The sequence below is a fragment of the Brassica rapa genome, chromosome A05 (genome assembly GCF_000309985.2).
Source record: "Brassica rapa cultivar Chiifu-401-42 chromosome A05, CAAS_Brap_v3.01, whole genome shotgun sequence".
Taxonomy (NCBI): Eukaryota; Viridiplantae; Streptophyta; class Magnoliopsida; order Brassicales; family Brassicaceae; genus Brassica; species Brassica rapa.
The window spans coordinates 28264974-28289627 of record NC_024799.2 but is presented as its reverse complement, the minus strand read 5'-3'; the positions used below and the strand labels follow the sequence as shown (position 1 = coordinate 28289627).

Here is a 24654-nt window from a genome sequence, read left to right as displayed (position 1 = left end):
GTTTAGGGTGTGGACGACTTATATTTCAGTCGTCTGTTGAATAATTTACCCGGACGACGTATATTTCAGTCGTCCAGACGACTTACTTGTAAGTCGTCTGGAAAGTCTTCTATTTTAGTTTCCCGCTAAAAATATTTAATTTCCCGCTAAAAATATTAAACTCTTCTGGACGACTTACATGTAAGTCGTCTGTTTTAATTTCTTCACCAGACGACTGAATTGTAAGTCGTCCAGGAAGTCGTCTGAGTCAAAAATATTTAACCTAATTGGATTTTTTGTCTCCCTATATAAAGAAAAATTTACACATTATCTCTCCTCCTCTCAAATGGCTGCAACAAAAATGTAATGTTCATCATTCTAAAACTCTCCAACCTCTCTCTAATCTCTTTGACTTGAAAACACCAAACTTTATATGAATTTTTCAGTTTTGTCTCATGTATTTCTTACTAATCTATCTCTTTTGCAGGTTTTTAATCAAATGGTACTCATCTTCCACTAATTTAGAGGTAGATCTATTAATTTTAGATATGTATTTTTGTGTGTTCTATAAATGTAGATTTATCTAATCTTCCACTCATTTTCTCTATTTTTAAGTCATTTGAACGTTTTTGGATATGCAGGTTTTTCTGATCTGGATTTGATGTGCAGGTTTTTCAGATCTGGAAGACTTCTGGGACGACTTACCTGTTAGTCGTCTGGAAGTCGTCTGGAAGTCGTCTGGACTTCTTGGAAGTCTTCTGACAAAGTCGTCTGGACTTCCAGGAAGTCGTCTGGACTTCCAGGAAGTCGTCTGGACTTCCAAGAAGTCGTCTGGACTTCTAGGAAGTCGTCTGGATTTTTCTGAGCGTTTTGGTAAGTTCTTATGTCTGATTTTTCTTCATTTGGTAACTTCTTGTTGTATAAAGTTCTTACTTTTTTCCCAAACTAAAACTCTCCAAACCCACTCTAATCTCTTTGACTTGAAAACACCAAACTTTATATGAATTTTTCAATTTTGTCTCATGTCTTTCTTACTAATCTATTTTTTTTTTGCAGGTTTTTAATTAGATGGTACACATCTTCCACTAATTTGAAGGTAGATCTATTATTTTTAGATATATATTTTTGTGTGTTCTGTAAAGGTAGATTTATCTAATCTTCCACTCATTTTTTTCTGTTTTTAAGCCATTTGAACGTTTTTGAATATGCAGGTTTTTCAGATCTGGATTTAATATGCAGGTTTTTCAGATCTGGAAGACTTCTGGGACGACTTACTTGTTAGTCGTCTGGAAGTCGTCTGGAAGTCGTCTGGAAGTCGTCTGGAAGTCGTCTGGACTTCCTGTAAAGTCGTCTGGAAGTCGTCTGAACACCCTAAAAGTTTTCTGGCAAAGTCGTCTGAACTTCCTGGAAGTCGTCTGGACTTCTTAGAAGTCGTCTGGACTTCTTAGAAGTCGTCTGGACTTCTTAGAAGTCGTCTGGACTTCTTAAAAGTTGTCTGGTCTTGTCTACTCAAGTGGAATCCAAGCTCGTCTTTGTAGATGAATGATCTATAATAGTTTTGTTTGTGGTCTGTTTTGTGAATTGCATGTATACTCTTTTAGTTGTGAATTTTTTGTAAAATCAGTAATAATATTTTCCAAGATGTATTAAATGTGCTAACAATGTGTTTACACATTTACAAATCAATGAAATAATAGACTTCAGTAGCCTTTTTCTTATCTTTGGATCTCTCATATGCAATAATAAACTCCAATAGCCTTTTTCTCATCATAATAAACAAGAATGTTGGTAAGAGATGGAAACAAACAATAGTAACTAGTCAAAGCATATCATATTTTTTTTAAGTTTGCATTGAAAAACTTAGTCAAATTTAGTAAAACAAAGGGAAAGAACATATTTTGTAAATATGAGTTTTACATATCTTGAAGTTACTTATCACTCTTAAAAATACAAGTTATTCAAAAAATAACGTAGAAGACTTAAAAACTAGTGGAGAAGACGCGGACAACTTCAATCTAAGTTGTCTAGACGACTAAACTATATGTCGTCTGGTCAACGCAGAGGTTATTTTTGCAATTGACTTTGAAATCTGTTATTTCGGACGACTGAAAGTTAAGTCGTCTACTATTGTTTGGTTAAAAAAAAACTCCAAAAAAGCTAGACGACTTACATTTCAGTCGTCAGAGGTTAGTTTTGCATTTGACTGGATTATTTCAGAAGTTTGACTTTTTGGACGACTTACATTTCAGTCGTCTAGTGAAAATTAAAATAATAATATTTTTTTAAAAGTAGACGACTTAAAGTTAAGTCGTCATAGATTAGTTTTGCAATTGAAAAAAAAACTTCAAGATTTAATTATACACAGACGACTTATAATTCAGTCGTCCACCAGACGACTGAAATGTAAGTCGTCCAGGATTTACGAGGTTTGACCAGAATCTCGGAAAAAAGTCCTGGACGACTTACAATTAAGTCGTCTGGTGGACGACTGAATTATAAGTCGTCTCTGTATAATTAAATCTTGAAGTTTTTTTTTTCAATTGCAAAACTAACCTATGACGACTTAACTTTAAGTCGTCTACTTTTAAAAAAATATTATTATTTTAATTTTCGCCAGACAACTGAAATGTAAGTCGTCTGGGGAAGTCAAACTTCTGAAATTATCCAGTCAAATGCAAAACTAACCTATGACGACTGAAATATAAGTCGTCTAGGTTCTTTGGAATTTTTTTTGAAACCAAACAATAGTAGACGACTTAACTTTCAGTCGTCTCAGGTTACAGATTTCAAAGTCAATTGCAAAAATAACCTCTGCGTTGACCAGACGACTTCCAGGTAAGTCGTCTACAGCCAGACGACTGAAAGGTAAGTCGTCTACAGCCAGACGACTTCCCAAGTAAGTCGTCTGACGAACAGATCTGGAAAAAAACTCGATGTCATACCTTAAATTGGTTAGATAAGTTCCTTAATATACATAAGGCTTCTCCAAGCACACAGAATCACAAACGAAAGTCACCCACCCATAATCGTTAGCTTCTATGACTCTATGAACCATAAAAAATTTAGAATCAAAATCTTGGGTTTTTTTAGCTCATTGTGGAGAGAAAGTGAGAGATATGTTGTGTTTAGTTCACAAGAATGGAAAAAGAAGAAGGATAAATCGATTTTGGGAGCATTAAGAGCTTCAAATTGGTTGTTCATGGTGGTTGTGGTATTGATATCAATGGCAATCTTGTAATTACTTGAAGATGATGAGGGTGAGAGAGTAAAGATGTCATTTTCGAAAAAAAAAAGAAAAAAAAAATTAATGGCATTTTCGTAAATTATATGAACTTGTGGGGTGAATAGGGCAAAACCAATTTTCAAAAAAAAAGGAGGTTAGTTTTGTGTTTGACTTTAAGTTGTAGGTCAATTTTGCAAAAAGCCCGAAAATGAATTTGTGTAGCTATAGAAGAAACTCTTCTTACCATGGAGAAGCTATCCCTGATGAACGGAACCATAGTCGATTCATTAGTTTTCTGCAAAAAATTCTCAGTAAGCAATAAAATTTCTGTGATAAGCTGAAATAAATACCAGTTTTTTAGTAAAAGGACAGGCACGGTGATGACATCCAGGCCTGATGACATCTGGTTTCTGACGTTATGTCCTGAATCCGCCATTGTGTCCGACGCAGAGCACATTCCTCAGATCATCTGCGGCATAGTCTAGTTTCATCTTATAGACATCCAAATCAGTTACTGTCACGTTTTCAATGTCGTTCCTTACATACCGGTCCGGTCCAGCCATTAGTGAGCAGAATCCGTCAGGTTCGTTTTTCAATATTTAACTAAACAAAAATTTCTTTTAAATAAAGGTTAGATAGAAAGCCCCAACGTTCAGGTGAAAACTGATGCGAAGCCAAAGTTTATAACACACAACACAATTTGCGAAAAGCTCAAAGTTTTTGCTTAACCAGGTTATCTTCGGAATCTTTATTCCCCAGAGAGCTACAATAAATAAAGTAAACGAAGTAATCGAACAACAGAAATTATATACTAGTAAATAAATAATATCTGTAACTACAACATTCGCCAGCTTGCAGCTAGAGATTCAAACTTTAAGGTTAAGACCACGAGGAATGTTAAAGTATGTTTATAATTAAATGTACTGGTTAAAATTCAATTTGGATAAAAAACGAATGCGGTTAGCGAGAGAGGTTCAGTGCAGTGATTTATGAACTTGATACAATATGTCACGATGAACAAACAATGCAATAACGAAACAAAATTGAGATGAAGCCTAATCTTCTTCTAGTCAGTGATGTTAACAAGTAATGAAACAAGACTAGCTATAAGTGGCAAGAAAACGAACCTTGAATAACTATTCTCTTTTCGTTTTCTATTTTTTATTACTATAGGTTTAAGATGAATAACAAAGATTCTTGACTTGAGAGTGCGACTCACCTTTATAAACCTTTTTTTTCTTCGGAGTTTCTGATTCTCATTCTGCAGAATCTCAGTAAGAGAACCCACTTTCTATTTTCTTTTATATTTATATTTTTGTTTTCGCAAGCAAAAGAATATAATTCCGTGGGTATTTATTTATTTTCCAGGCGAATGTAGCCCACGTGTACAAGTATGCTCCCTACGCGAGAGCTTCAAAGCATCAATAAGAATAAAGTTTAGTCGTAAACTAGAACAAGAATCTATTAAATGAACGTACAAGGAAGAACATTTAGTCTCTATCACCCACTCTCCCTCTCTCTTTCTGTTCACTCTCTATACTGCCTTTTCAAAAGGGTAAAGAGTGTATGTAACTATTATCAAGAACTATAATATTTCATGAGCAACATTTAGCTGTGAACTCAAAAGTATGACCTGCAGTGAATAAAAGTGAAATAATATCAAGAATGTCTTGACTGGGTTAGGATCTAATTCACTTTATAATTTTTTACAAAAAGCACTGTAATTAAACTGAAATTTTGGTAAAAAGAAAAAGAAACCATAATATGAGAGGAGTGAGTTTGATGAGATTCATTCAAGTAAGACTTTTAGAGACTTGCAACTCACAACATGAAAAGCATATTCTCACCCACATGGGGATCAACTATTTTGGTAATATGCTCAAATGCTTTTAACTGAAGGTTATGATAGGTTCTTCCTTCCCCAAACACCGAATAAAGTGTATTGAAAAATCACAACCATGAGATATCGCCTATAAAGTTTGGTTCGGTATAAAATAAATGCAAAGATATCATTCCAAGGAACATAATATTTGTTTTTCGACCTTTTCCCTTATGAATAATATAGACCATATCCTAGCACTCATTTAGCTAATGTGGGACTCAAAACTGGATATATTCTCATTTGCAGATAGAGTAGTAGTAGCCTACACAACTTTAACATTTGGCAATCACAATCTCTATATATCTTTCTCTATGGCCTTATTCTGTTGAAGATGCAAAGTCTTGATGGTAATATATATGCACGCATAAACTTTTTGAAAACTCAAGAAAACTAAAAATTAGGACTGGGCAAATAAACCAAACCCGAAAATCCGAACCGAACCCGATCCGATAAAAATGAATCCGAACCGATCCGATCCGAACCCGCTATAAATACCGAATGGATCTTGTTTTATGGTATTTCGGGTTATGGGTATTATCCGAACCGAACCCGAAATTAAATGGATATCCGATAGAACCCGAAACATTCAAAATGCCAAAAAAGAACGTGTACCAAACATGATCTCAATTCCTGATATGTAGCCAAAATACACTAAGATATTATTAAACATCTACAATAACTATCTACTATATGAAGGTTGATGGTTGAAAGTGGCGGTTGAGGCTTGAAATTTTTAGATTTTGGTTTTATTTTCATTGAATAATTTTTTTCATTTCATGAGAACTTAATTTTTTGTTTTATGATTTCATTTATTGGTTTTTTTTCTATCAATAACAACGTATACCTTTCGTCTGACTTTGAATGATCATGTTTGATGTTTTTTTCTTATTTTTGAATCGATTTTACTTATGTTTTGGTTACAGAATAAGTAAAAATCAAGTATTTTAAACCCGAAAAACCGATTTTACTTATGTTTTGGTTATAAAATAGGTATAAATCAAGTACTTTAAAACCGAAGAACCGGTTGGAACCCAAAACCCGAAAGTACACCGGGTTGTACCGGTTCTTTGAAGATTTACTATCCCCGATCCGAACCCGATAAAATCCGAACCGGTCCCGAACCGAATTTTTATATAATCCGAATGGGGCTGATTTTGATAAACCCGAAAAACCGAGACCCGATTGGACAAAACCGAAACCCGATTGGGACCCCAAATGCCCAGGCCTACTAAAAATCATTGAAATAGTTGGGAGGAAAGTATAGCAAAAAAAAAAAGCCAAGCATAGAAGTAGTGATGTTTCAGTTCTAAATATGTATGAACATATAAATGCAAACACTCACATGCACCCGAGAGATTGGTGTAGCTATTAGATCAGACTAGACAGGAAAATATACAAACATAATAATACACAGGCATGGAGGGGCCAAATGGTTTGTGCTAATCAAAGAATGTTAAGGAAATGGGACCCTCCAGTAATTTTATACTGTGTAGAGAGAATATGTACTAAACTTGTTGAAGGAGACAATATGAAAATATTCCTTATCATCTTTTAAAGCAAAACAAATTTCCCAACAAAAACTTTCATTTGTTTGATATCTTAAACTAAAGGCTTACTTACTCGACTGAGTAAAAAAGTATCTGTAAACAAATAACATTCTTCAAACATAGCTAGATAAGCCCTTTTAACATCAGTAACATGTGACTAAAAGTCTTGCCAAAATCATTAGACTCATCATAATGTACCTAGAGAAAGAAAATTACTCTATGAACAAAGAACAAAAACAATCCAGACGAATGAAAAGCATTGAGAATATTCTGAGAGAGAAAGGTTAGAGCTGTGACTATGAAAATATCAAGGAATAAGAAAAGAGTTGATTCCACAGCCAAGTAAACAAATAAAAGTTAGGAAAAAAAAATCAGGGAATAAGATACTTCCCTCTGCCAGAATGGCTAGAGAATGCGCATATGATGCATTAATTGTGGATCAATTCTGGTATCTAATTGGGGTTGAAAAGTTGTAGTCCATAGGAATCAATCAATACATGAAAGAAAGAAAAAGATCATCTAGAAACAAAAGCATATATAACACTTGAAACGATAAGGACACAACTAACAAAGCATCGATTGGACCAGTTATTCATATTCCATACCTTAATCATCGTTTCTCTAATTTGCCCTCCTTTTTCTCCATTCAACTTCCTATATAAAGCAAAGTTGCACCAAAGCAACCTGATAAAATATAAAGAACAAGTAAGACTTAGCAACAAAAACATCTTCCTTAGTTGTTGGAGTTTACACCCTTTGGAAATTCCGAGAGAAGAGTTCAGATCGTGTCAGGTAAAACAAAAGATGAATCATGACAAAAATCATTATTTAATGCAATCTCCAGGTGGTGATAACTAAACCTGCATTTGACCTTTTTGTGTACAGACTTTATGTATTACCAAAACCAGCACCAAGGAAAGAGCATCCTCTCTTCTTCAAGAATGCACTTAGCTTCTGAGAGGCATCCTTTCCTTAGAGGAGGGAACAGTCCAGGAGATTCTGGTCTCATCCTTTCAACCGATGCAAAGCCACGCTTAAAATGGACTCCTGATCTTCATGAGAGATTCATTGAAGCAGTTAATCAACTCGGTGGAGCTGATAGTGAGTTATTATCATTAACAAGATAATTAATCATCTTTGGCTTGCTAGCGTTAGGGTTTTAGTTATAATATTGTTTGGTTAACTTGTTGCAGAAGCAACTCCTAAAACAATCATGAAAGTCATGGGTATTCCAGGGCTTACCTTATACCATCTCAAAAGTCATCTTCAGGTAAGCCATCAATACTTTAATATATACACATATATGCTTGGTTCATTTTTTTTTGGATTCACAAGAGTTATTAATTAACTCTATAAAATTGGCTACCAGAAATACAGACTGAGCAAGAATCTCAACGGACAAGCTAACAGCGGCTTAAACAAAATAGGTAAGAATTTTTTTTAATAATCATATAAACAGAAAGAACATATAAAACTCTACATCCTCAACCAAAGATCTAAACATAACATGACCCTTATAGGTATGATGACCATGATAGAAGAAAAGAGCCCTGATGCAGATGAAATTCAAAGCGAGAGTTTAAGCATTGGACCACAGCCAAACAAGTACGCAATATTAAACGTTTTGTCTATATGGTTTTCTAACTCATTATTAGTTTGATCATCAAATGACCTAATCTATCTTCAACCAGGAACTCACCTATAGGTGAAGCACTGCAAATGCAAATAGAGGTCCAAAGAAGGCTTCATGAGCAACTTGAGGTATCATTATTCATACAACACTTTTTAACTCCCATCCAAAACATTAAAGATTCCTTGCAATCCAAGAAACCCTTAGAAGTAGCTTTTAATTGTTTGTTAGAGATGCTTTTCTCAGATTCATACCAAGTGAACATCATAGGATTGCGTAGCATTCAATAGAGGATAAGTTTGTAAGCATTCAGTTTTTTTAAATATCGTATTTAAAACTGAGTCAGGTACAGCGACATTTGCAGCTCAGGATAGAGGCTCAAGGGAAGTACTTGCAATCAGTTTTGGAGAAGGCACAAGAGACTCTCGGTAGACAGAACCTGAGTCCAGCTGGGATCGAAGCTGCCAAAGTTCAGCTCTCGGAGTTAGTATCCAAAGTATCAGCAGAGTACCCAAACACTAGCTTCCTAGACCCAAAAGAGTTTCAAAACCTATGCCCACAACAGATGCAAACAGCTTATCCACAGGATAGTTGCTTGACATCGAGCGAGGGAGCTCAGAAAAACCCTAAAATGCTAGGGCTAAGAACATATCTTGGTGATTCAACATCCGAGCAGAAAGAGGTTATTGAAGAACCATTGTTCCAAAGAATGGAGCTCACGTGGAATGAAGGTTTGAGAGGAAATCCATATCTTTCAACAATGGTTACGGACGCAGAACAAAGAGTCTCATATTCAGAGAGAAGTCCATCTACACTGACAATGGGAGTAGGGATGCACGGACACAGAGGTCATCAGCAAGGCAGCAATGAGTATAATAAAGACGAAAGATTCAATGACAAGAGCGAGGATCATAAGCTTGAAACACAAAGCACAAAGACAGAGCTAGATCTTAACACACATGTTGAAAACTGTTGTACAACGCGGCCGAAACAGTTCGACTTGAATGGTTTTAGCTGGAACTGAAAGGGATTTAACCAAAGGGTTAAAGATACATCTTTGAATCAAGATTCTTGAGGATAATGTAACGCACTATTCATTGTTATTAGCTCATATATACAGAGAAGTTTTCCTAACTTCATATAGACATTCAAGAATCATTAACTCTTACGGTCGAACCGGATTTATATTGGTAAAGCGTCACAAGATCGAAACTAAACCGTATCAAACCGGTGCAAACTTCAATAATACGTTGTCATTTAACTAAAAGTGTAAACCGGTTCGGCTCGTCATTCTAAATAAAATAACTGAAATTACAAACCGGTATGGTCAGTGAACTTGTTCACAACCTCTTGTTCCATTTCCACAAGCTGGTGGCAGAAAGCTTCAACGTCTTTCGTCTCTTCTTCAAACTCAAACCTAAACTCTCTCCACTGATACTCATCTCCAGCTTCTTCCTCACTTGGTACTTTCCCCAGCAAGTCAAATCCTTTCGTATCCACAGATACCATATAAGCATCCTAATCGCCAAGAAAAAGAGACAGTAAACAACCAAACGGACATATACTATTTAGAGAGATCCAAGAACATAAAATGTAAACTTTATACCCTTGCGTTGATATCGAGATAGTATAAGCAGAAAAGGATCAAAGCACGTCTTCTCGATTCGTCCTTATTGATTCCATCCACAAGATTTGTAGACCAAGCCCCTGTGGATTAAATGAAAACTAACGTATTAGCATAAAACAGAACTTGATCCATAGTTTGACATCAAGCAGTCTTTTAGTTCATTACCTAATGGATCCGCTTTTGACAGCTCCAAGACCTTCAAGTCTATTTCTCTATTAGCACCATTTGCGTCGATAAACATACACGAGCTGAGAATACAACCAGATCATCACAACTGATATGAATAAATTCATCATCTTTTGCAATCATAAGACATCTTAGTGATCGGTTCTACCTCTTAGAGACAATTACATGAAGCAAGATTCAATAAACAGAGAGACTATCTTTCATTAATACCTACTATTCTCTCAACACCGATAGAATAGTTTAGTTTAAGCTTGTGTACCTGGGAACAAACTTGTAGATAACGTATTTCTCACTGCCACCATCGACAAGGGCTTTAAGACTCTCGCACCGGGAGGCATACATGTGGTCGGAAGAACTCAAGATACTGCGTACCGAATATGGGGTCTCACTAATCGCTCTCATCTCTGATTGTATAGCTTCCTCCACATATTTATTCACCGCCTCGATCTTATATCAAAAAGACAAACAAGCATGATGAAGAAGAAGATTATAAAGAACAGTTAAAACTAGAAGTCCCATAGATAAAGTCTTACCCTTTTCTCCTTGACAGGGATGATTTCTCCAGTAAGAGCAACCCGGTTTGGAACCTGCAAAGATAAAGATTCAAAGAAGCTGTAATGCAAAGAAGACAGTGAATGGTGAGAATATAAGCACACAAACCTTTCCTCTTGACTTCAACAAAGCTGCAAGGGGACCAGGATAAGGATGAGCAACGGAGAAGGATCCACGTTCATCAAACATTATGTTCTGTCCAAAAAGGAGTAGAATTATGAAAATTTAAACACATGTTAAACCCTCAGAAAACAAAGCTCACTTATTAACCAAAACAGTGAGCATGTGAGCTTAATGTAACAGTTAAAAGAATGACAGCTTACGACATTGTGGGGTTCAGATTCAGGAACCCAGAGATAAGGCTTTCCTCGTCTCATCACGTACTTAACCTTTGAAGTATGTATGATACTGATCACCAAAAATACTCAACTTTAAAAATACAATTTTGCATAATCCCATGATCCAAAAAAAAAAAATACTAACTTCGAAAATACAATTTAGCAGAAACCCATGATGGATATTGATAAAAAGATGCTGAAACTAAGATTAATACTGAGAAGAAGTAGCAAAGGACCTAGCTTTATCTTCAGGTTTGATGGTGTTTAGATACCCTTTCCAGTTCGAAACGATTATAGTCTGCACATGGAGCAGAGAAGACATCAACACGATAACTTTCAAAATCGATACAAAAGCAATAGAGAGAGTTGCGGGAACTGACTTTGCATTTCTCCGCTAGTGTAGAGAGATTCGCCTTGCTTCCTTTCATTTTGCGCTCACCAACTGTTCGACGGAATACCTCTTTGATCGCCCTTGAAATGACTTGGCGGTTTTGTTAGAACAGCTCCATGGGCTTATAGATTTTATGGCCCATACATTTAGGCCCAAAACTATGGAACAAGCTAATAACCATGACGCGCTGACATAGCGCGTTGAGGTTACGTTCGACCGAGGGGATATTCAGCATTCCCTTATAGTATTCGTTTGACGAAAAAAAAGAAGTCAGCATCATCATAATTGTCCACTGACTGTAATCTCTCTCTCTCTTCCCGTGTGTCAATTTTTTTTCATGTCAACTGCTTAACTAGTGCCTAGTGGTTGTTTTTATTTTGATTATTATAAGTTTATTTATAATCTTTAGAAATGTTAAAATATTTGTTCTATAAACTTTACCCTTACAATCGGCGTAAATATTTGGTATACAAGAAATGTAAAACATAATATCTAATACAAAATCTACTTAAAAAGCATATATATACTAACATCTCTCACAAATTACAATAAATTTTATTCATGAAAAGATGCTTATATGGACCAACCGTAACTAGTTTATGCTTCTATTAATAGGTGTGTTTCTTCATTATTTTATAATGGGCTACCAATTTACCAAATCAAGAATCTCTATCGTCATGCCTAATATTTGGATGTTTCTGGTATTTAATTGGAGTTTTAATTTGCATACATCATCGGGATTTCTTCTCGTAAGTTCATTTTGTACGTACTCGACGACTGTGGAAAATATAATAAAACATTTTCTTAATTAAGTAAGCCAATATATACATCATAGTTATTATACATATCCGGTATTTGAGGCTTGTATTATTATTTTTATGTTAATATCTTTTTGTACATTTTTTTCATATAATGTTTTGGAGTTCTGTCGACTCAGCTAACGAAATTTGAGACCACTTGTCTTTTTTTTCCTTATTTGTCGTAATCAAACCCAAAAAGAAGTGGGTGCCAATTTTCACGAACCAAATCAAAGTAAAATTGAAACCTCTTTAACACTGCGTATAAATTTCAGTTCACATCATTCATCCTTGTGTAAATGGCTTGATTCTCACTACATTTTGAAAGTAACTCTCAGCACTAAATTTTATCTTATGCGAATATTTCATTTATCATTTGGTATATCTACATCCATTAAAAGAGACTATAGTATTTTTGTAAACTATATACTTCGTTCATGTCGATCGAATGGACCTAACTAAGAGGATTCGTTTCGTAATCATATAACCACGATAGCGATTTTAACCTGCCATTTTAATACTTCTCTAGTCCAGCGTGTGAACCTGCAAGTTACGTATTTTTGTTTTTATGTTAATATAGTTTATTATGAGTATTATTTTATGGTCGGTTGTTTGTTTCAAAGGCCGGTCTTGGACTCTGTTTCTTTCGTCTTCCCTCTAATAGTCTCTTTTACCTATTCTATTTGATTTCTTCTTCCTTCTTCCGTTCGCTCACTCAGATCTCTCTATCATCTTAAATAATATATCTTTCTTTATTCAAAGTTTCAAACCACTACAAAAGAACAGAAAGCCCACATGAAGTCTTATTTATTTCTCATCGTTTTCACAATATTATCATCACACGGAAACAAATAGAAACATTTTTTTTTTGAGAATTGAAAAAAAATGTATTATCGGCAGAAACGGAGTCCCATGAATAGCTCTGCCTTTTTCTTCATCGTTATCTCCACCGTCTGCTTTTCCTCCGGAGGCGTCTCTGCTCTGGGAGTAAATTGGGGAACAATGGCGAGTCATCAGCTGCCACCAAAGACGGTGGTTAGGATGCTTACAGACAACAACATAAAGAAAGTGAAGCTGTTCGATGCCGACACTGACACGATGGGAGCTCTCGCCGGCTCAGGCGTCGAAGTAATGGTGGCCATCCCAAATGATCTGCTCCAAACCATGGGAACCTATCAAAGAGCTAAGGATTGGGTCCAACGAAACGTCTCTAGGTTCAACTTCAACGACGGCGTTAAGATCAAGTAAGTTTTCTTCATTTGAAATTTCTTCTGTTATGCGTAGTTTCGAAGTTTAACGTTTAACCAAAAAAAGTAAAATGATGAAAAAGACAAGAAATGTTGACAATAATAATGGATTAGACAAACTGAGATGAGCTCCAATCCTTTACACGTTGGTTTTGAGTGTTGACTAGTTGGATAATCCAAAAAAATATTATTCTCTTCTACTTATCTGTAAAATACCATTATTGGTCGATTATTTATTAGTGAATTATTTGAAATGTTTTCTATTATATTAGTTGCTAACCTGTTATGTAGTTGGTTGAGCACCACATCATTCATTTATCAATTTATGCATTGTTTAATAGATCTCTTTAAAGAACATAATATAGTATGCATGCTTATGCAAGTGAATTATTTGAGGTTGGTTTATGCATACATGAACCAATCATGTGTGTATATCCGATCCCTATTTCCCCTTTTTATCCAAATATGCATGGACCGTCATGGGCTCATGTGTGTAATGTATTTATTGCACATGATCAAAACTTTTTCTGGAAAATTTTCTGAATCTCTTTTTAATCCCTCTTTATTGCAAAAGATGCAAACACATGATACCATGTAAAAGATCACATGTACATTTCATCGTATCAACGTCAAATAGGGCACATACCATAATAATTATTTATATTTAACACAAAATATCATGAATCAATGAAATAGGACTTAAAAAGCATTGTCATGGTAATTAACAAATTAGCATGCAACCATGTTTACGTTATAAAACTATTACTTTTTCTTCAATGTATGTTTTAGTTTGTAAGCTGAGAAATACTTGATGCATAATTTTGTTTGTGTGCAAAATTACGTATACGTACGCATAGTTACATTACATGTGTGGAACGAAAAACTTTTGTAAATAATACTACTTAATTTTGTATATTTTTCTAAATGCAGATATGTTGCCGTAGGGAACGAGCCGTTCTTGACATCATACAACGGATCATTCATAAACCTGACGTATCCAGCACTCGTCAACATCCAAACCGCTTTAAACGAAGCCGGAATCGGAGATTACATCAAAGCCACCGTTCCCTTAAACGCCGACGTTTACAACTCTCCCCCGGACAACCAAGTCCCATCCGCAGGAAGATTCCGTTCCGACATCCTCCAAGAAATGACAGACATCGTCAACTTCCTCGCACAGAACAAAGCTCCTTTCACCGTCAACATCTACCCTTTCTTGAGTCTCTACTTAAGCAGCGACTTCCCTTTCGAGTACGCATTCTTCGACGGCCAAAACACCGTTAACGATAACGGCGTTATCTACACGAACGTCTTCGACGCTAGCTTCGACACTCTTTTAGCGTCTTTAAACGCGTTGAATCACGGCGATATGGAAGTGATCGTTGGAGAAGTCGGTTGGCCTACGGATGGTGACAAGAACGCAAACGTTGCAAACGCGGAACGGTTTTATTCCGGTTTGCTTCCCCGGTTAGCTAATAACATAGGTACTCCTATGCGTAAAGGTTATATCGAGGTTTATCTTTTTGGATTTATCGATGAAGATGCTAAGAGCGTTGCACCGGGAAACTTCGAGCGTCACTGGGGGATATTTAAGTTCGATGGACAACCGAAATTCCCGGTTGATTTACAAGGACAAGGTCAGAAAAAGTTCTTGACCGGAGCTCAAAACGTTCAGTACTTGCTAAACCAGTGGTGCATGTTTAATCCGAACGGTCGTGGTAATATCAGTAAGCTTGGTGATAACATAAACTACGCGTGTTCGCTCTCTGATTGTACTGCTTTGGGTTACGGATCTTCTTGTGGGAATCTTGATGCTAATGGGAACGCTTCTTACGCGTTTAATATGTATTTTCAAGTGCAAAACCAAGAAGCTCAAGCGTGTGATTTCGAAGGGCTTGCAACGATTACAACGCAGAATATTTCTCAAGGACAATGCGTTTTTCCTATTCAGATTGGAAAGCCATCGTCTGGACATTATGATTATAGCTATAGTTCCATTGTTAGGTTTGGTTTGGTGATTAGTGGCTTGATGTTTCTTCTTATTACATAAAGAGATTTACATATGTTTTTATTTTGTTGTATATGACTGATTCTTTGTTCATCAATCATTTGATATTTTGTTCCATTGGATAAAATACAAAAAAGAATGTTACAAAAACGGATAAAAAAATAAGAATGCGCTGTTTTTTTGTGTCTCCACCCGTGGGCTGTAGGTACCTCCATCCACCAGGGGTAAGGGCGGTTTAACCCTTTTAAGTTAAAAAAAACTGATAAAAATACAAAATAATACACTGTTTTTGTTTGACTTTTGGCTAACAAACTAACTTTGACATTCGTTAGTCTTTTTAAAATCAAGGATTAGAGAGTTAACCTTGCATGATTAGCTACAATAAGATCCCTTTCCATGAGTTGACCAAATAAATTCCTCTCCATTTCATTCTGCAAGTTGCACTTTGGAAACCTTTGTGTGATCTTTTATCCGCTCCTTAATTCATCTAAGTCTAATGGCTTCAACCTCTCTAAAAAAATACATTCTAGATAGAGTCCTCTTCACACTTTTTGGTACAATGCTATTCATGGCCTATAGTAATTTCAGGTTACGTCAATATTATTCAATAGCAGATCATTCTGCTTTCGCTTTAACCACTTCATCATTCCATCTCAACTGCACGTACGATGTCTTCCCAAGCTTCCACGGTGCAGATGTTCGAAGAGGCTTCCTCAGCCATCTTCTAAAAGAGTTCAAGAGAGAAGCAATCGACACATTTGTTGATAATAACATCGAGAGAGGGAAATCAATTGGTCCTAGATTCATAAAATCTATCAGAGGATCGAAAATCGCTATTGTCCTGCTCTCTAAAAACTATGCTTCCTCGACATGGTGTCTGAACGAATTGGCGGAGATCATGAGTTGTAGGAAAGATTTGGGTCTTATAGTGATGGTTATATTCTATGAAGTTGATCCGTCTGACGTTAAAAAGCTGACGGGGCATTTCGGAAGGGTCTTTAGGAAAACTTGTGCAGGAAAAATTAAGGATGACATAGTGAGATGGAGACAAGCTTTGGCTAAAGTGGCAACAATAGCTGGTTATCATTCAACAAACTGGTTAGTTATTTTTATTTATCACTTCTTTATATAATCGAATTCTTGATAATGTTGTTGCCACTTGTGGTAAGACGAATATTTATGCCATGATTGGTTTCTCTCATGTTTTTGATGAAATGTCATGAACTTGCAACGAGTGTAGCCATTTTATTGCTTTTTAGGGATAATGAAGCGGCCATGATCGAACAAATAGCCAATGATATATCACATAAGCTGAATAAATTCGCTGGTCCATCAAGTGAAACTCCATGAGATGAGAGATCATATGGACATTGCTGAAATAACAAGGATTCTTCCCAAATGTAGTTACAATGGCTACATTGATTTTTTTTCTTTAATATTTATTTGTCAAGGATAATGTAATTTTCCTAGTCAGATTAGAAAACCATCTCCAGAGTACTATGAATACGATTATGTTTAATTGTTTGGTCGGGTCCTTGGTGTTTCTCATGTTACAACTTCCATCAATCATTCGAGAGGGTAATTTTTTTATGAAAATACTAACCTTTCTTTCTTTACAAGATAGAGCCACCATTAGCAATAGTGACTTGTCCGTTAATCCATTCCCCAGCGTCACTGGCTAAGAATCCAACAATATTAGCAATGTCTTTGGTCTCACCAAGTCTACCAAATAGGTTCTGAGCCTTTACTTTCTCCACCATCTCATTGCTCAGTCCAGCAAAAAACATTTCTGTGGCGACCGGTCCTGGAGAGACACAGTTCACTGTGATTTGCGTTCCTTTGAGCTCTTTTGCAAGAATCTTGGACATGGCTTCTATGGCTGCCTTGGAAGCCGTGTATGAGCCAAAGGATGGTTTCAAGGATTGAACAAGAGAAGATGTGAGGAGGATGATCCGGCCACCTCCTCCACGTTTTACCCTGTTGGCTGCTTCTCTAGCGCACAAAAACGCACCTCTTGTGTTCACACTATCATCAAAAACAACATAATTTGATAAAACAATTCTTAGAAACTTCGTTATAAGAGTGTGAAGTAATAAGCAGTCTGGTAATAAGATTAAAGAAATATAACTATCTAACTAATTTACCTGAATGGTTATAAGAAATAAAAGAATATATAATTAACCTGAAAATGCGATCAAAGAGTTCTTCTGATGTATCTGAAATACTCGAGTGATTGGGATCAGCAATTGCGGCAGAGTTAACCAGGATATGAACTGGTGACCCAAAGGCTCGTTCAGCCTCATCGAAAAGCGACTTCACCTGATTAGGCTCTGATATGTCGGCCTTGACAACTATAACACGTGGACGTTTTCCAGTGACTTCTCCTGCTTCATCGTTATTTGGACAGTTGGTGGTAATAGCCTCCGCAACCTTGTCGGCCTCAGTAGAACTAGTGGAGTAATTAATAACGATCCTAGCTCCAAGCTCCGCAAGGTGGATGGCTATACCACGGCCTATTCCTCGGGACGATCCCGTGACTATAGCGACTCGACCTGCGAGACAAAGAGCCGGCGAAGAAACTGACGATGATGCAGCCATGCCGATAATATATTTACTCCGTAGATATTTTTGATAATATTTTTGAAAGTTTAATAATTTAATTAACCTTATCTGTATGTCCTGAAATTGAGTGTTGCGATTTGTTGAGAGTGTCAATTCGTATGCACATTGCTTTAAGAGTTTTCTAGTATTGATTTTTGCTAGTTGTCGTTTTATGTTCTGTCTCCATCACGTAGATAGCGCAATCTAATAACATGCATGTTTCACATTGGAAGCTGTTGAGGCTAAGAGATTATTACATCCAACGACCAAACCTTATAGTAACAAACAATATGGGTGAAGAATCTGGAGATGTTAAGCGTAAAAGTAAGATAAGATTACGTTCTTAATTTTTTTATAGTTAGTGATTCTGCGAAATCCACTGACAATTAGCAGTATTATTTTATTTAAACTCGTGATTAACTAACTAAACCAAAATTCAAAACACTCAAAAAAGTGAAGTAATAATGCGTTCAACACGTGTCAAGTGAACAATCTTATCTCTAGATTTTGACAATACCATACTGTCCTCCACCAATAGAGACCCTCCGTTATCCACGTGGACCCCACAAAACCATATTCCTCCAATTATTATTTTTATCTATTAAAAGAAAATGAAAAATTAAAGTCACCGAGGAAGTGCACGCCGGAGAAACTGAGCTAGCTGCGCCGGAGCACTAAGATGCGGCAAATGACCTTCAGTCTTCAGCGTCTCCACCGTCGTATCACCACCGAGATGAGCACGGAGATACTCCGCCACCGAAGCCGGAACAGAAACATCCTTCGCCGTCTGAATCACACAAGAAGGCACTCTCACTAACCCAAGAACGCCTCTGAGATCACTATTGAACACCGTCCTCGAGACGAACAGAGAGATATCCGGACGCATGTTGAACAGCGTCCGGCTAAACTCTCTAACCGCCTCGGGAACATCGGCTCCAACCGCCAACGGCGCGTATCCCTGAACCCAAGCCTCGTAGTTAGCCTCCATGGCTGAGAACACCTTCTCTATCTCCCCTTCCTCGAACCCGCCGTGGTAGTCCTCGTCGTTGAGGAACCTCGGCGAGGCTCCGATGAGGATGAGCTTCGTGAAAAGCTCCGGGCGGCGGATGGAGGCGATGATTCCGATCATGGCGGAGACGGAGTGGCCCACGTAAGCGCAGGTTTGGATGCCGAGGGAGTCGATGATGCTGAGGAGGTCGTCCACGTAGGGGTCGAGGGTCGTGTAACGGTTGAAGTCGAAGTAGTCGGGGTTGACGCTGCCGGCGCAGACGAGGTCGTAGAGGACGACTCTGTAGGTTTGAGTGAAGTAAGGGAGGATGAGGTGCCAAGCGGACTGGTCTGTGCCGAACCCGTGGGCTAGGACTAGGATCCGATCGCCCGTGCCCACGACCCGGACGTTAAGAGCTTCGAGGATGTTGTGTTGACTCATTTTTTCTTTGTTTGAATGGTTGAGAAAGAAAGAAAGAGAGGTACTGTTTATATAAAAGTTTTAGTTGGGCTGGAGTGTGTGATGAATATGTTGTTATCTTTCTTTTTTTTTCTTTTCCACTGCATTTAATATCATTTATGCTTTTTGAACAAAACTTCTGGACACAAAGAGTTTGCGTTGATTATTCCTCCTGCTTTGATGTTTTTAAAAAATTATATAAGATGCTTTATTGTTATTAGACTTTTAGGTGTTGTACTTTAGATATTCTGAGCCATGTTATATTCTGTAATTTGTGTTTTCATCAACCAATGTCTATCCATAGATTTGTATTTGGATGGTGATGACTGATGACAAGAATAATATAGAGCATACAACTGTTTGTTTAAACTTTCATTAAGATAATGATAATAATATTGAAGACATGAGAAGATCAATAGGATAATTTAGGTTTTTATTCCGTTCAAAAAAAAAAAATTACACATGAAAAAGTATTTGAAATATATTCCAACCAAGTTAGACTCCATTCACATCATAGTCATAATTGTCTGCAAATTACAGATCATGTTTTTGTCAATGTGATTAACTTACAAAAAAATTGAAAATTCAACTCGTCAAAAGACTGTGATGAGCTTTATGTTTTGAGTAAAAGGCTTGTCTGAGATAAGTGGCTTTTATGTTTAACATGATTAATCTAGAACTAACCACTTGTGTGCGTATTTATACAGAGGGGAGACTGATGGAGATTATAAAAGTTATAACATGATTGTTTAGTGGAGCTCGTGAGAGATTATTAAAACATACTGATTATGATTACTAGTTAGTGGTTGATACTTGCCTATAAAAGAGCGAAGTAATTATGTGGCACAATAACTACTTATGGTTGATTTTTTCTTCTAAGTTTTTCAGCTTTGTAATCTAGTTTTTAACTTCTTAGCTTCAGATTTTATTTCTCTATGCACTCGGATGAAAACTTAAGCAAGACAGGGCAAGAGTGCAAACAAGGTGTAGATTAAGATTAGGATGGAAGAGTTTTCTGAGTCAAACAAGCTATTGTGTCAGTCTGTCAGAGACATGTGAACGAACTCAAATGGTCTTAGTCTTACAGCATGACCATACGAAATGAAGCTAACTAGTTTTCTTTTTGGAACACTGAAGCTAACTAGTTATTAAACTAAAAGTCATAATGAATTTTTGTTTTACAGTGTTTACTACGCCTGGACGTTCGGGTCTTTGGATCGGGTTCATGCTGGTTTCTTTCGGGTCCGGATCTTTCAGGTCCTAAACATTTAGATCCAATAGATACTTAAAATTTTTTGGTTCGGGTCTAGGTCGGTTTTTCTCGGATCTGGATCGCTTCGAGTCTATAATTAAAATACTTATAAAGTACCCATAATTTTAACCCGAGTCGGGTTCGGGTATTTAGGATTTGAAAATGATATGACATACCCAACTCTATTAAATTTAGTCTATATTTAATTATTTATCATATATATTTAATTTTTCTACAAAATAACTTAAATGAAACTATTAATAATTAAAATAAAATATTTTTAAACTCTAAATTTTACATTTTAAACCTTCATATTACTTAAAAAATATTACAAAATAATAACAAATGTCGTTAACAAAAGATATTTCAACTAAATAATAAAATAATATATAAAATAGAACACATAAAAATCATAGTTTTGGATATACATGTTTTTAAGTCGGGTACAAATCGGTTCTTATCGGATCGGATCTATTTGGTTCGGTTCTTTTCGGGTGCGGGTCTATTCGGGTCGGTTCTTTTCGGTTCCGGTTCTTTCGGGTAAAAAAAATTTAGATCCAAAAGATATTTGTAAATTTTCGGTTCGGTTCTGCGTCAGGTATTTTAGAGTCGATTCCGGTTCGGATTTTCGAGTCCAGGTTAAAATTCCCAGACCTGTTTACCATGTTTGACACTACGAGACTGTAAATTAATTTTAATAATTACAAGTTTACAGCCTTTTCAGTTATTTGATTTCTGACCATTCTTTTTTTACCAACAAGTTTTAATATTTTACCTATTTATTGCATTTGGAATTATTTATTCTAGTCAAAATCTTATTGCCTAATTAAACCAGACATTGTATTTGGACGAAAAATTAGGGAATGAACTAAGGAAATATAAATCATTTGATAATAATAATTTTATGAAATTAATGCAAATTGACCATCATTTCCATAAAAATATTGAAAAATTATCTGGACAATACCCCCCATAAAGTAGGAAATCTAATTAAACAATATTTTATAAAATAAATATTTTCCTAAATTATAAAGAAAATTGTGAAAATAAATATTTTTCTTATAAAATAACTCTAAGAACCCACAACCTACAGGACTATACAAAAACCACCTAAAACAAACGGTTAACTTTATCAATCCCATGTTCGTTACATTTGGGTTTAAATCTCCAAAGTAACACACTTTTTATATTAATTAGTTTCAACTGGCTCATATACTTCCAATATTAATAAACATCATTAAATTAACCTACTAATAACCACCTTTTCAGTTAAAATAAATAAAATTCTCAGACCATTTTTAAGTAATTGACGATTAATGAAAATTTGACCAATCGCATAGGCGGTACACTGATAATTTGAAAATATTGCCACCATTCAAGTAAAAAACAGAAAAATAAAGGGGCAAGTTTGGTTAAGACCCAAAAATTACGGAGAGTTACCATAAACCCGCCCGTCTCACCAAACTCTCAACGTTCAAAAAAAAGTTGAATCCTTTTCTTCGCGTCGCATCGTAAAGAACTAAGAAGAGAAGAGAAGAAAGAGCCTTCTCTCTTGTGGAATCTGAAGACTTTGAAGTTCCTGGGGTTCAATCATACACTGGTACGCTTCGTTCTTCGTTACTCATCAACTGTGTTCATACCATTTCTTGTCGATTAGCGTTACTGATTCTCTTCTTCTATTCATTTATACACGTTTCTGATTCGAACCCAGAAGACCCTTTTCGTGAATTAATCGCAACGAATCGATATCATTTCCTTTCGATGATATTCATGTTCACAGATCAAGATGCTTATCATAGTATAAAGACTGAACCTTTACGACATTTAAGTAATGGGTTTACTCAAACATCAACAGAAATTCAAAATTCATCAGTAAAATGATAATTTTGTTCGGTTTAGCAAAGAAAGTCGATTACTTTTTTTGTTTTGGGGAATTGATTATTGGTTTATTGGAGATTTTGTTTTCTCTATAAGGATATGGTTTAGACTCATTGATTGTTAGGGTAAACGAATCTTATCTTATATTCAAATGATTGCACATCTCTAAGGACAATGTCACATAAGATGGCTTCTTGTTGACTTCGTTGTGGCGTTTGTTTTCAGGAGGAAACAATAATGGGGAGAAACCTTGGTTCAGCGTTTAGACAAGAGCTGGCTAACCTCGACAAAGATCCAGACACTAACAAGACTGCAATGAGCAACTTGAGAACCATTGTGAAAGACTTGAACCCAAAAGTGATACATGTGTTTCTCGCTCAAGTTTCCGAGACCAAAGAGATTGGCTCCGAGTCCGGTGGCTACACGGTTTCTCTCTTTGAAGACCTTGCTCGTTCTCACGGAGTAAAACTCGCTCCACACGTGGACACCATCATGCCGGTTATTATAAGGACGTTAAGCTCCTGCGAGGGCTCCTTAGGTGTTCAACAGGCTTGCTCAAAGGCGGTGGCTGCTATGGCTAGATACGGGGTTGATCCTGCAACACCGGAAGACAAGAAGAGGAACGTGATTCATTCTCTCTGCAAGCCTCTCTCTGAGTCTCTTCTTGATACGCAGCACCAGCAGCATCTTGCTTTGGGGTCTGCTCTCTGCTTGAAGTCGCTTGTGGATTGTGACAGCTGGCGGTTTGCTTCTAGTGAAGTGGTGAACAGCGTTTGTCAAAGCTTGGCTGTTGCTCTTGAAGCCACTTCTAGTGAGGCTAAGGCTCATATGGCGCTTGTGATAGCTCTAGCTAAGCACAATCCCTTTATAGTTGAGGCGTATGCGAGGCTCTTGGTGAAGTCTGGTTTGAGGATTTTGGAGTTAGGTGTTGTTGAGGGGGATTCTCAGAAACGGCTTTTGGCTGTGCAGATGCTTAACTTTCTGATGAAGTATTTGAATCCGAAGAGTATTTGCTCTGAGCTGGAGCTTATATACAAAGAGATGGAGAAACACTTGAAAGATGAGATGTATTTTGTGAAAGTGGCGGCTTATGAGACCATGAGTACAGCAGAAAGATTGATAGGAGAGTCAGCAGAACCAAAGTTCAATGCAGAATCAATCAAGTCTACACCAAGGCTGAGAGCACATAGTGGGAGTTATGTTAATGAACAAGAAGAGGAAGATGTTTTGTTTAACGGTGTAGCCAGTGGAAGAACTGTTGTCTCAGGCTCTCCTTTGGTGTATTATGCTGACTATAACCGAGAGACCGGTTCTGTGGTCCAGAGTCCAAGAGATGGAAGCCAAGTAAGAACTATCTCCATTGTGTATTCTTTCTTAAAGAGGTTTTATTAATCTGCTACTTTGGTTTTTCAGATTCAGTTTCCTGGCGTTGAAGATTATGACATGGAGTCGGTTATGTTCCATCAGAGGAACAGAAGCTCTGAGTTTAACGAATCAATGTGCTCTTGGACCAATCGCTCAAGAAGTTCAAGAGGAAAGCCAAGGAAGAGACAATCATCAGGAGACGTGTGTTCAAACCATCACAAGCACGGTTTCGCACAAGATCCATTCACTGAGCTAGTGGAGAACAGACAGCAGATGCAGCGGTACAGTGAAAGCTATTCGTCATCATCAATATATGATACCTCTGGTACTACTACTGGTACTCCAACGGAAGATATCTGTGAGAAACCGAAGTCAGATTTGGACTCTGAGGCCAAAGTTATGACAGGAGAGACTGAAACAGTCTCAAGAAAGGCAAGGAGCAAGTGTGTGTTGAGATGGGGATTGAGTTTCTTCTCTGTTGCAGTTGCAGGGTTTGCTATGTGGGTGCATCTGAATGATGATATGATGATGCCTCCTCACCTTGTTCCTACCTGAAGCCTAAGGGATGAACATAAAAAAATCAGCTTAGAACTTAGAGCTTAGGTTCAATTTGTACGTTCTCTTGTGTTCTTATGTTTACTGTGTGGTGTGGATCTTGTTCAAATACTCGTTTGTTTTTTATATCATCGAAAATTTGTCACAGT

At 36.7% G+C, this 24654-nt stretch overlaps 6 protein-coding genes across 10 annotated transcripts; 3 read left to right on the top strand and 3 right to left on the bottom strand.

Annotated features, from left to right (window-relative positions):
* The first annotated feature begins 5561 nt into the window (after window positions 1-5561).
* LOC103855210 (myb-related protein 2) lies at window positions 5562-9395 on the top strand. Of its 4 annotated transcripts, XM_033290947.1 has the most exons (8): window positions 5564-7423; window positions 7517-7732; window positions 7825-7901; window positions 8001-8058; window positions 8152-8236; window positions 8323-8392; window positions 8608-9052; window positions 9083-9395. In XM_033290947.1, the coding sequence occupies exons 2-8, from the start codon at window positions 7522-7524 to the stop codon at window positions 9283-9285; spliced, it is 1149 nt and encodes a 382-aa protein (XP_033146838.1). In that variant the 5' UTR covers window positions 5564-7423; window positions 7517-7521; the 3' UTR covers window positions 9286-9395. The 4 variants fall into 4 exon arrangements, with proteins under 4 accessions (XP_009130415.1, XP_009130414.1, XP_033146838.1 ...); XM_009132167.3 differs by having other exon boundaries at window positions 5562-7423; window positions 8626-9395; XM_009132166.3 differs by having other exon boundaries at window positions 5562-7423; window positions 8614-9395.
* Window positions 9396-9402: 7 nt separating this feature from the next.
* On the bottom strand, window positions 9403-11512 carry LOC103855209. Its single transcript, XM_009132164.3, has 9 exons — window positions 11345-11512; window positions 11201-11262; window positions 10950-11034; window positions 10735-10821; window positions 10608-10661; window positions 10334-10521; window positions 10054-10136; window positions 9868-9968; window positions 9403-9779 (listed from the first exon to the last, which is right to left on the bottom strand). Exons 1-9 carry the CDS (start codon window positions 11390-11392, stop codon window positions 9573-9575), a joined length of 915 nt encoding a protein of 304 aa, XP_009130412.1. The 5' UTR covers window positions 11393-11512; the 3' UTR covers window positions 9403-9572.
* Window positions 11513-11765: 253 nt separating this feature from the next.
* On the top strand, window positions 11766-15524 carry LOC103855207 (glucan endo-1,3-beta-glucosidase 8). Its single transcript, XM_009132163.3, has 2 exons — window positions 11766-13396; window positions 14330-15524. Exons 1-2 carry the CDS (start codon window positions 13038-13040, stop codon window positions 15447-15449), a joined length of 1479 nt encoding a protein of 492 aa, XP_009130411.1. The 5' UTR covers window positions 11766-13037; the 3' UTR covers window positions 15450-15524.
* Window positions 15525-16895: 1371 nt separating this feature from the next.
* Window positions 16896-18147, bottom strand: LOC103855205 (NADPH-dependent aldehyde reductase 2, chloroplastic). Its single transcript, XM_009132161.3, has 2 exons — window positions 17590-18147; window positions 16896-17432 (listed from the first exon to the last, which is right to left on the bottom strand). The coding sequence occupies exons 1-2, from the start codon at window positions 18003-18005 to the stop codon at window positions 17021-17023; spliced, it is 828 nt and encodes a 275-aa protein (XP_009130409.1). The 5' UTR covers window positions 18006-18147; the 3' UTR covers window positions 16896-17020.
* A 279-nt stretch (window positions 18148-18426) lies between these two features.
* On the bottom strand, window positions 18427-19669 carry LOC103855204 (strigolactone esterase D14). The gene has a single exon (XM_009132160.3). It carries the CDS (start codon window positions 19435-19437, stop codon window positions 18634-18636), a length of 804 nt encoding a protein of 267 aa, XP_009130408.1. The 5' UTR covers window positions 19438-19669; the 3' UTR covers window positions 18427-18633.
* A 243-nt stretch (window positions 19670-19912) lies between these two features.
* Window positions 19913-24652, top strand: LOC103855203 (protein SINE2). 2 transcript variants are annotated; one of them, XM_033290944.1, is made up of 4 exons: window positions 19913-22307; window positions 22811-23929; window positions 23999-24303; window positions 24458-24495. In XM_033290944.1, exons 2-4 carry the CDS (start codon window positions 22823-22825, stop codon window positions 24462-24464), a joined length of 1419 nt encoding a protein of 472 aa, XP_033146835.1. In that variant the 5' UTR covers window positions 19913-22307; window positions 22811-22822; the 3' UTR covers window positions 24465-24495. The 2 variants fall into 2 exon arrangements, with proteins under 2 accessions (XP_033146835.1, XP_009130406.1); XM_009132158.3 differs by having other exon boundaries at window positions 23999-24652.
* The last annotated feature ends 2 nt before the right edge of the window (window positions 24653-24654 follow it).

Excerpts from the sequence above, each read along its gene's own strand:
- LOC103855207 (XM_009132163.3), top strand. The coding sequence starts at position 13,038 with ATGTATTATCGGCAGAAACGGAGTCCCATGAATAGCTCTGCCTTTTTC. Across the intron at positions 13,397-14,329 it reads AACGACGGCGTTAAGATCAA|ATATGTTGCCGTAGGGAACG; the intron begins GTAAGTTTTCTT and ends TTCTAAATGCAG.
- LOC103855209 (XM_009132164.3), bottom strand. The coding sequence starts at position 11,392 with ATGAAAGGAAGCAAGGCGAATCTCTCTACACTAGCGGAGAAATGCAAA. Across the intron at positions 10,822-10,949 it reads AATCTGAACCCCACAATGTC|AACATAATGTTTGATGAACG; the intron begins GTAAGCTGTCAT and ends CTTTTTGGACAG. Across the intron at positions 10,137-10,333 it reads ATCTACAAGTTTGTTCCCAG|CTCGTGTATGTTTATCGACG; the intron begins GTACACAAGCTT and ends TTGTATTCTCAG.
- LOC103855204 (XM_009132160.3), bottom strand. The coding sequence starts at position 19,437 with ATGAGTCAACACAACATCCTCGAAGCTCTTAACGTCCGGGTCGTGGGC.
- LOC103855210 (XM_009132165.3), top strand. The coding sequence starts at position 7,522 with ATGTATTACCAAAACCAGCACCAAGGAAAGAGCATCCTCTCTTCTTCA. Across the intron at positions 7,733-7,824 it reads TCAACTCGGTGGAGCTGATA|AAGCAACTCCTAAAACAATC; the intron begins GTGAGTTATTAT and ends AACTTGTTGCAG. Across the intron at positions 8,393-8,607 it reads GGCTTCATGAGCAACTTGAG|GTACAGCGACATTTGCAGCT; the intron begins GTATCATTATTC and ends AAACTGAGTCAG.
- LOC103855205 (XM_009132161.3), bottom strand. The coding sequence starts at position 18,005 with ATGGCTGCATCATCGTCAGTTTCTTCGCCGGCTCTTTGTCTCGCAGGT. Across the intron at positions 17,433-17,589 it reads CTCTTTGATCGCATTTTCAG|TGTGAACACAAGAGGTGCGT; the intron begins GTTAATTATATA and ends TTTTGATGATAG.
- LOC103855203 (XM_009132158.3), top strand. The coding sequence starts at position 22,823 with ATGGGGAGAAACCTTGGTTCAGCGTTTAGACAAGAGCTGGCTAACCTC. Across the intron at positions 23,930-23,998 it reads GTCCAAGAGATGGAAGCCAA|ATTCAGTTTCCTGGCGTTGA; the intron begins GTAAGAACTATC and ends TTGGTTTTTCAG.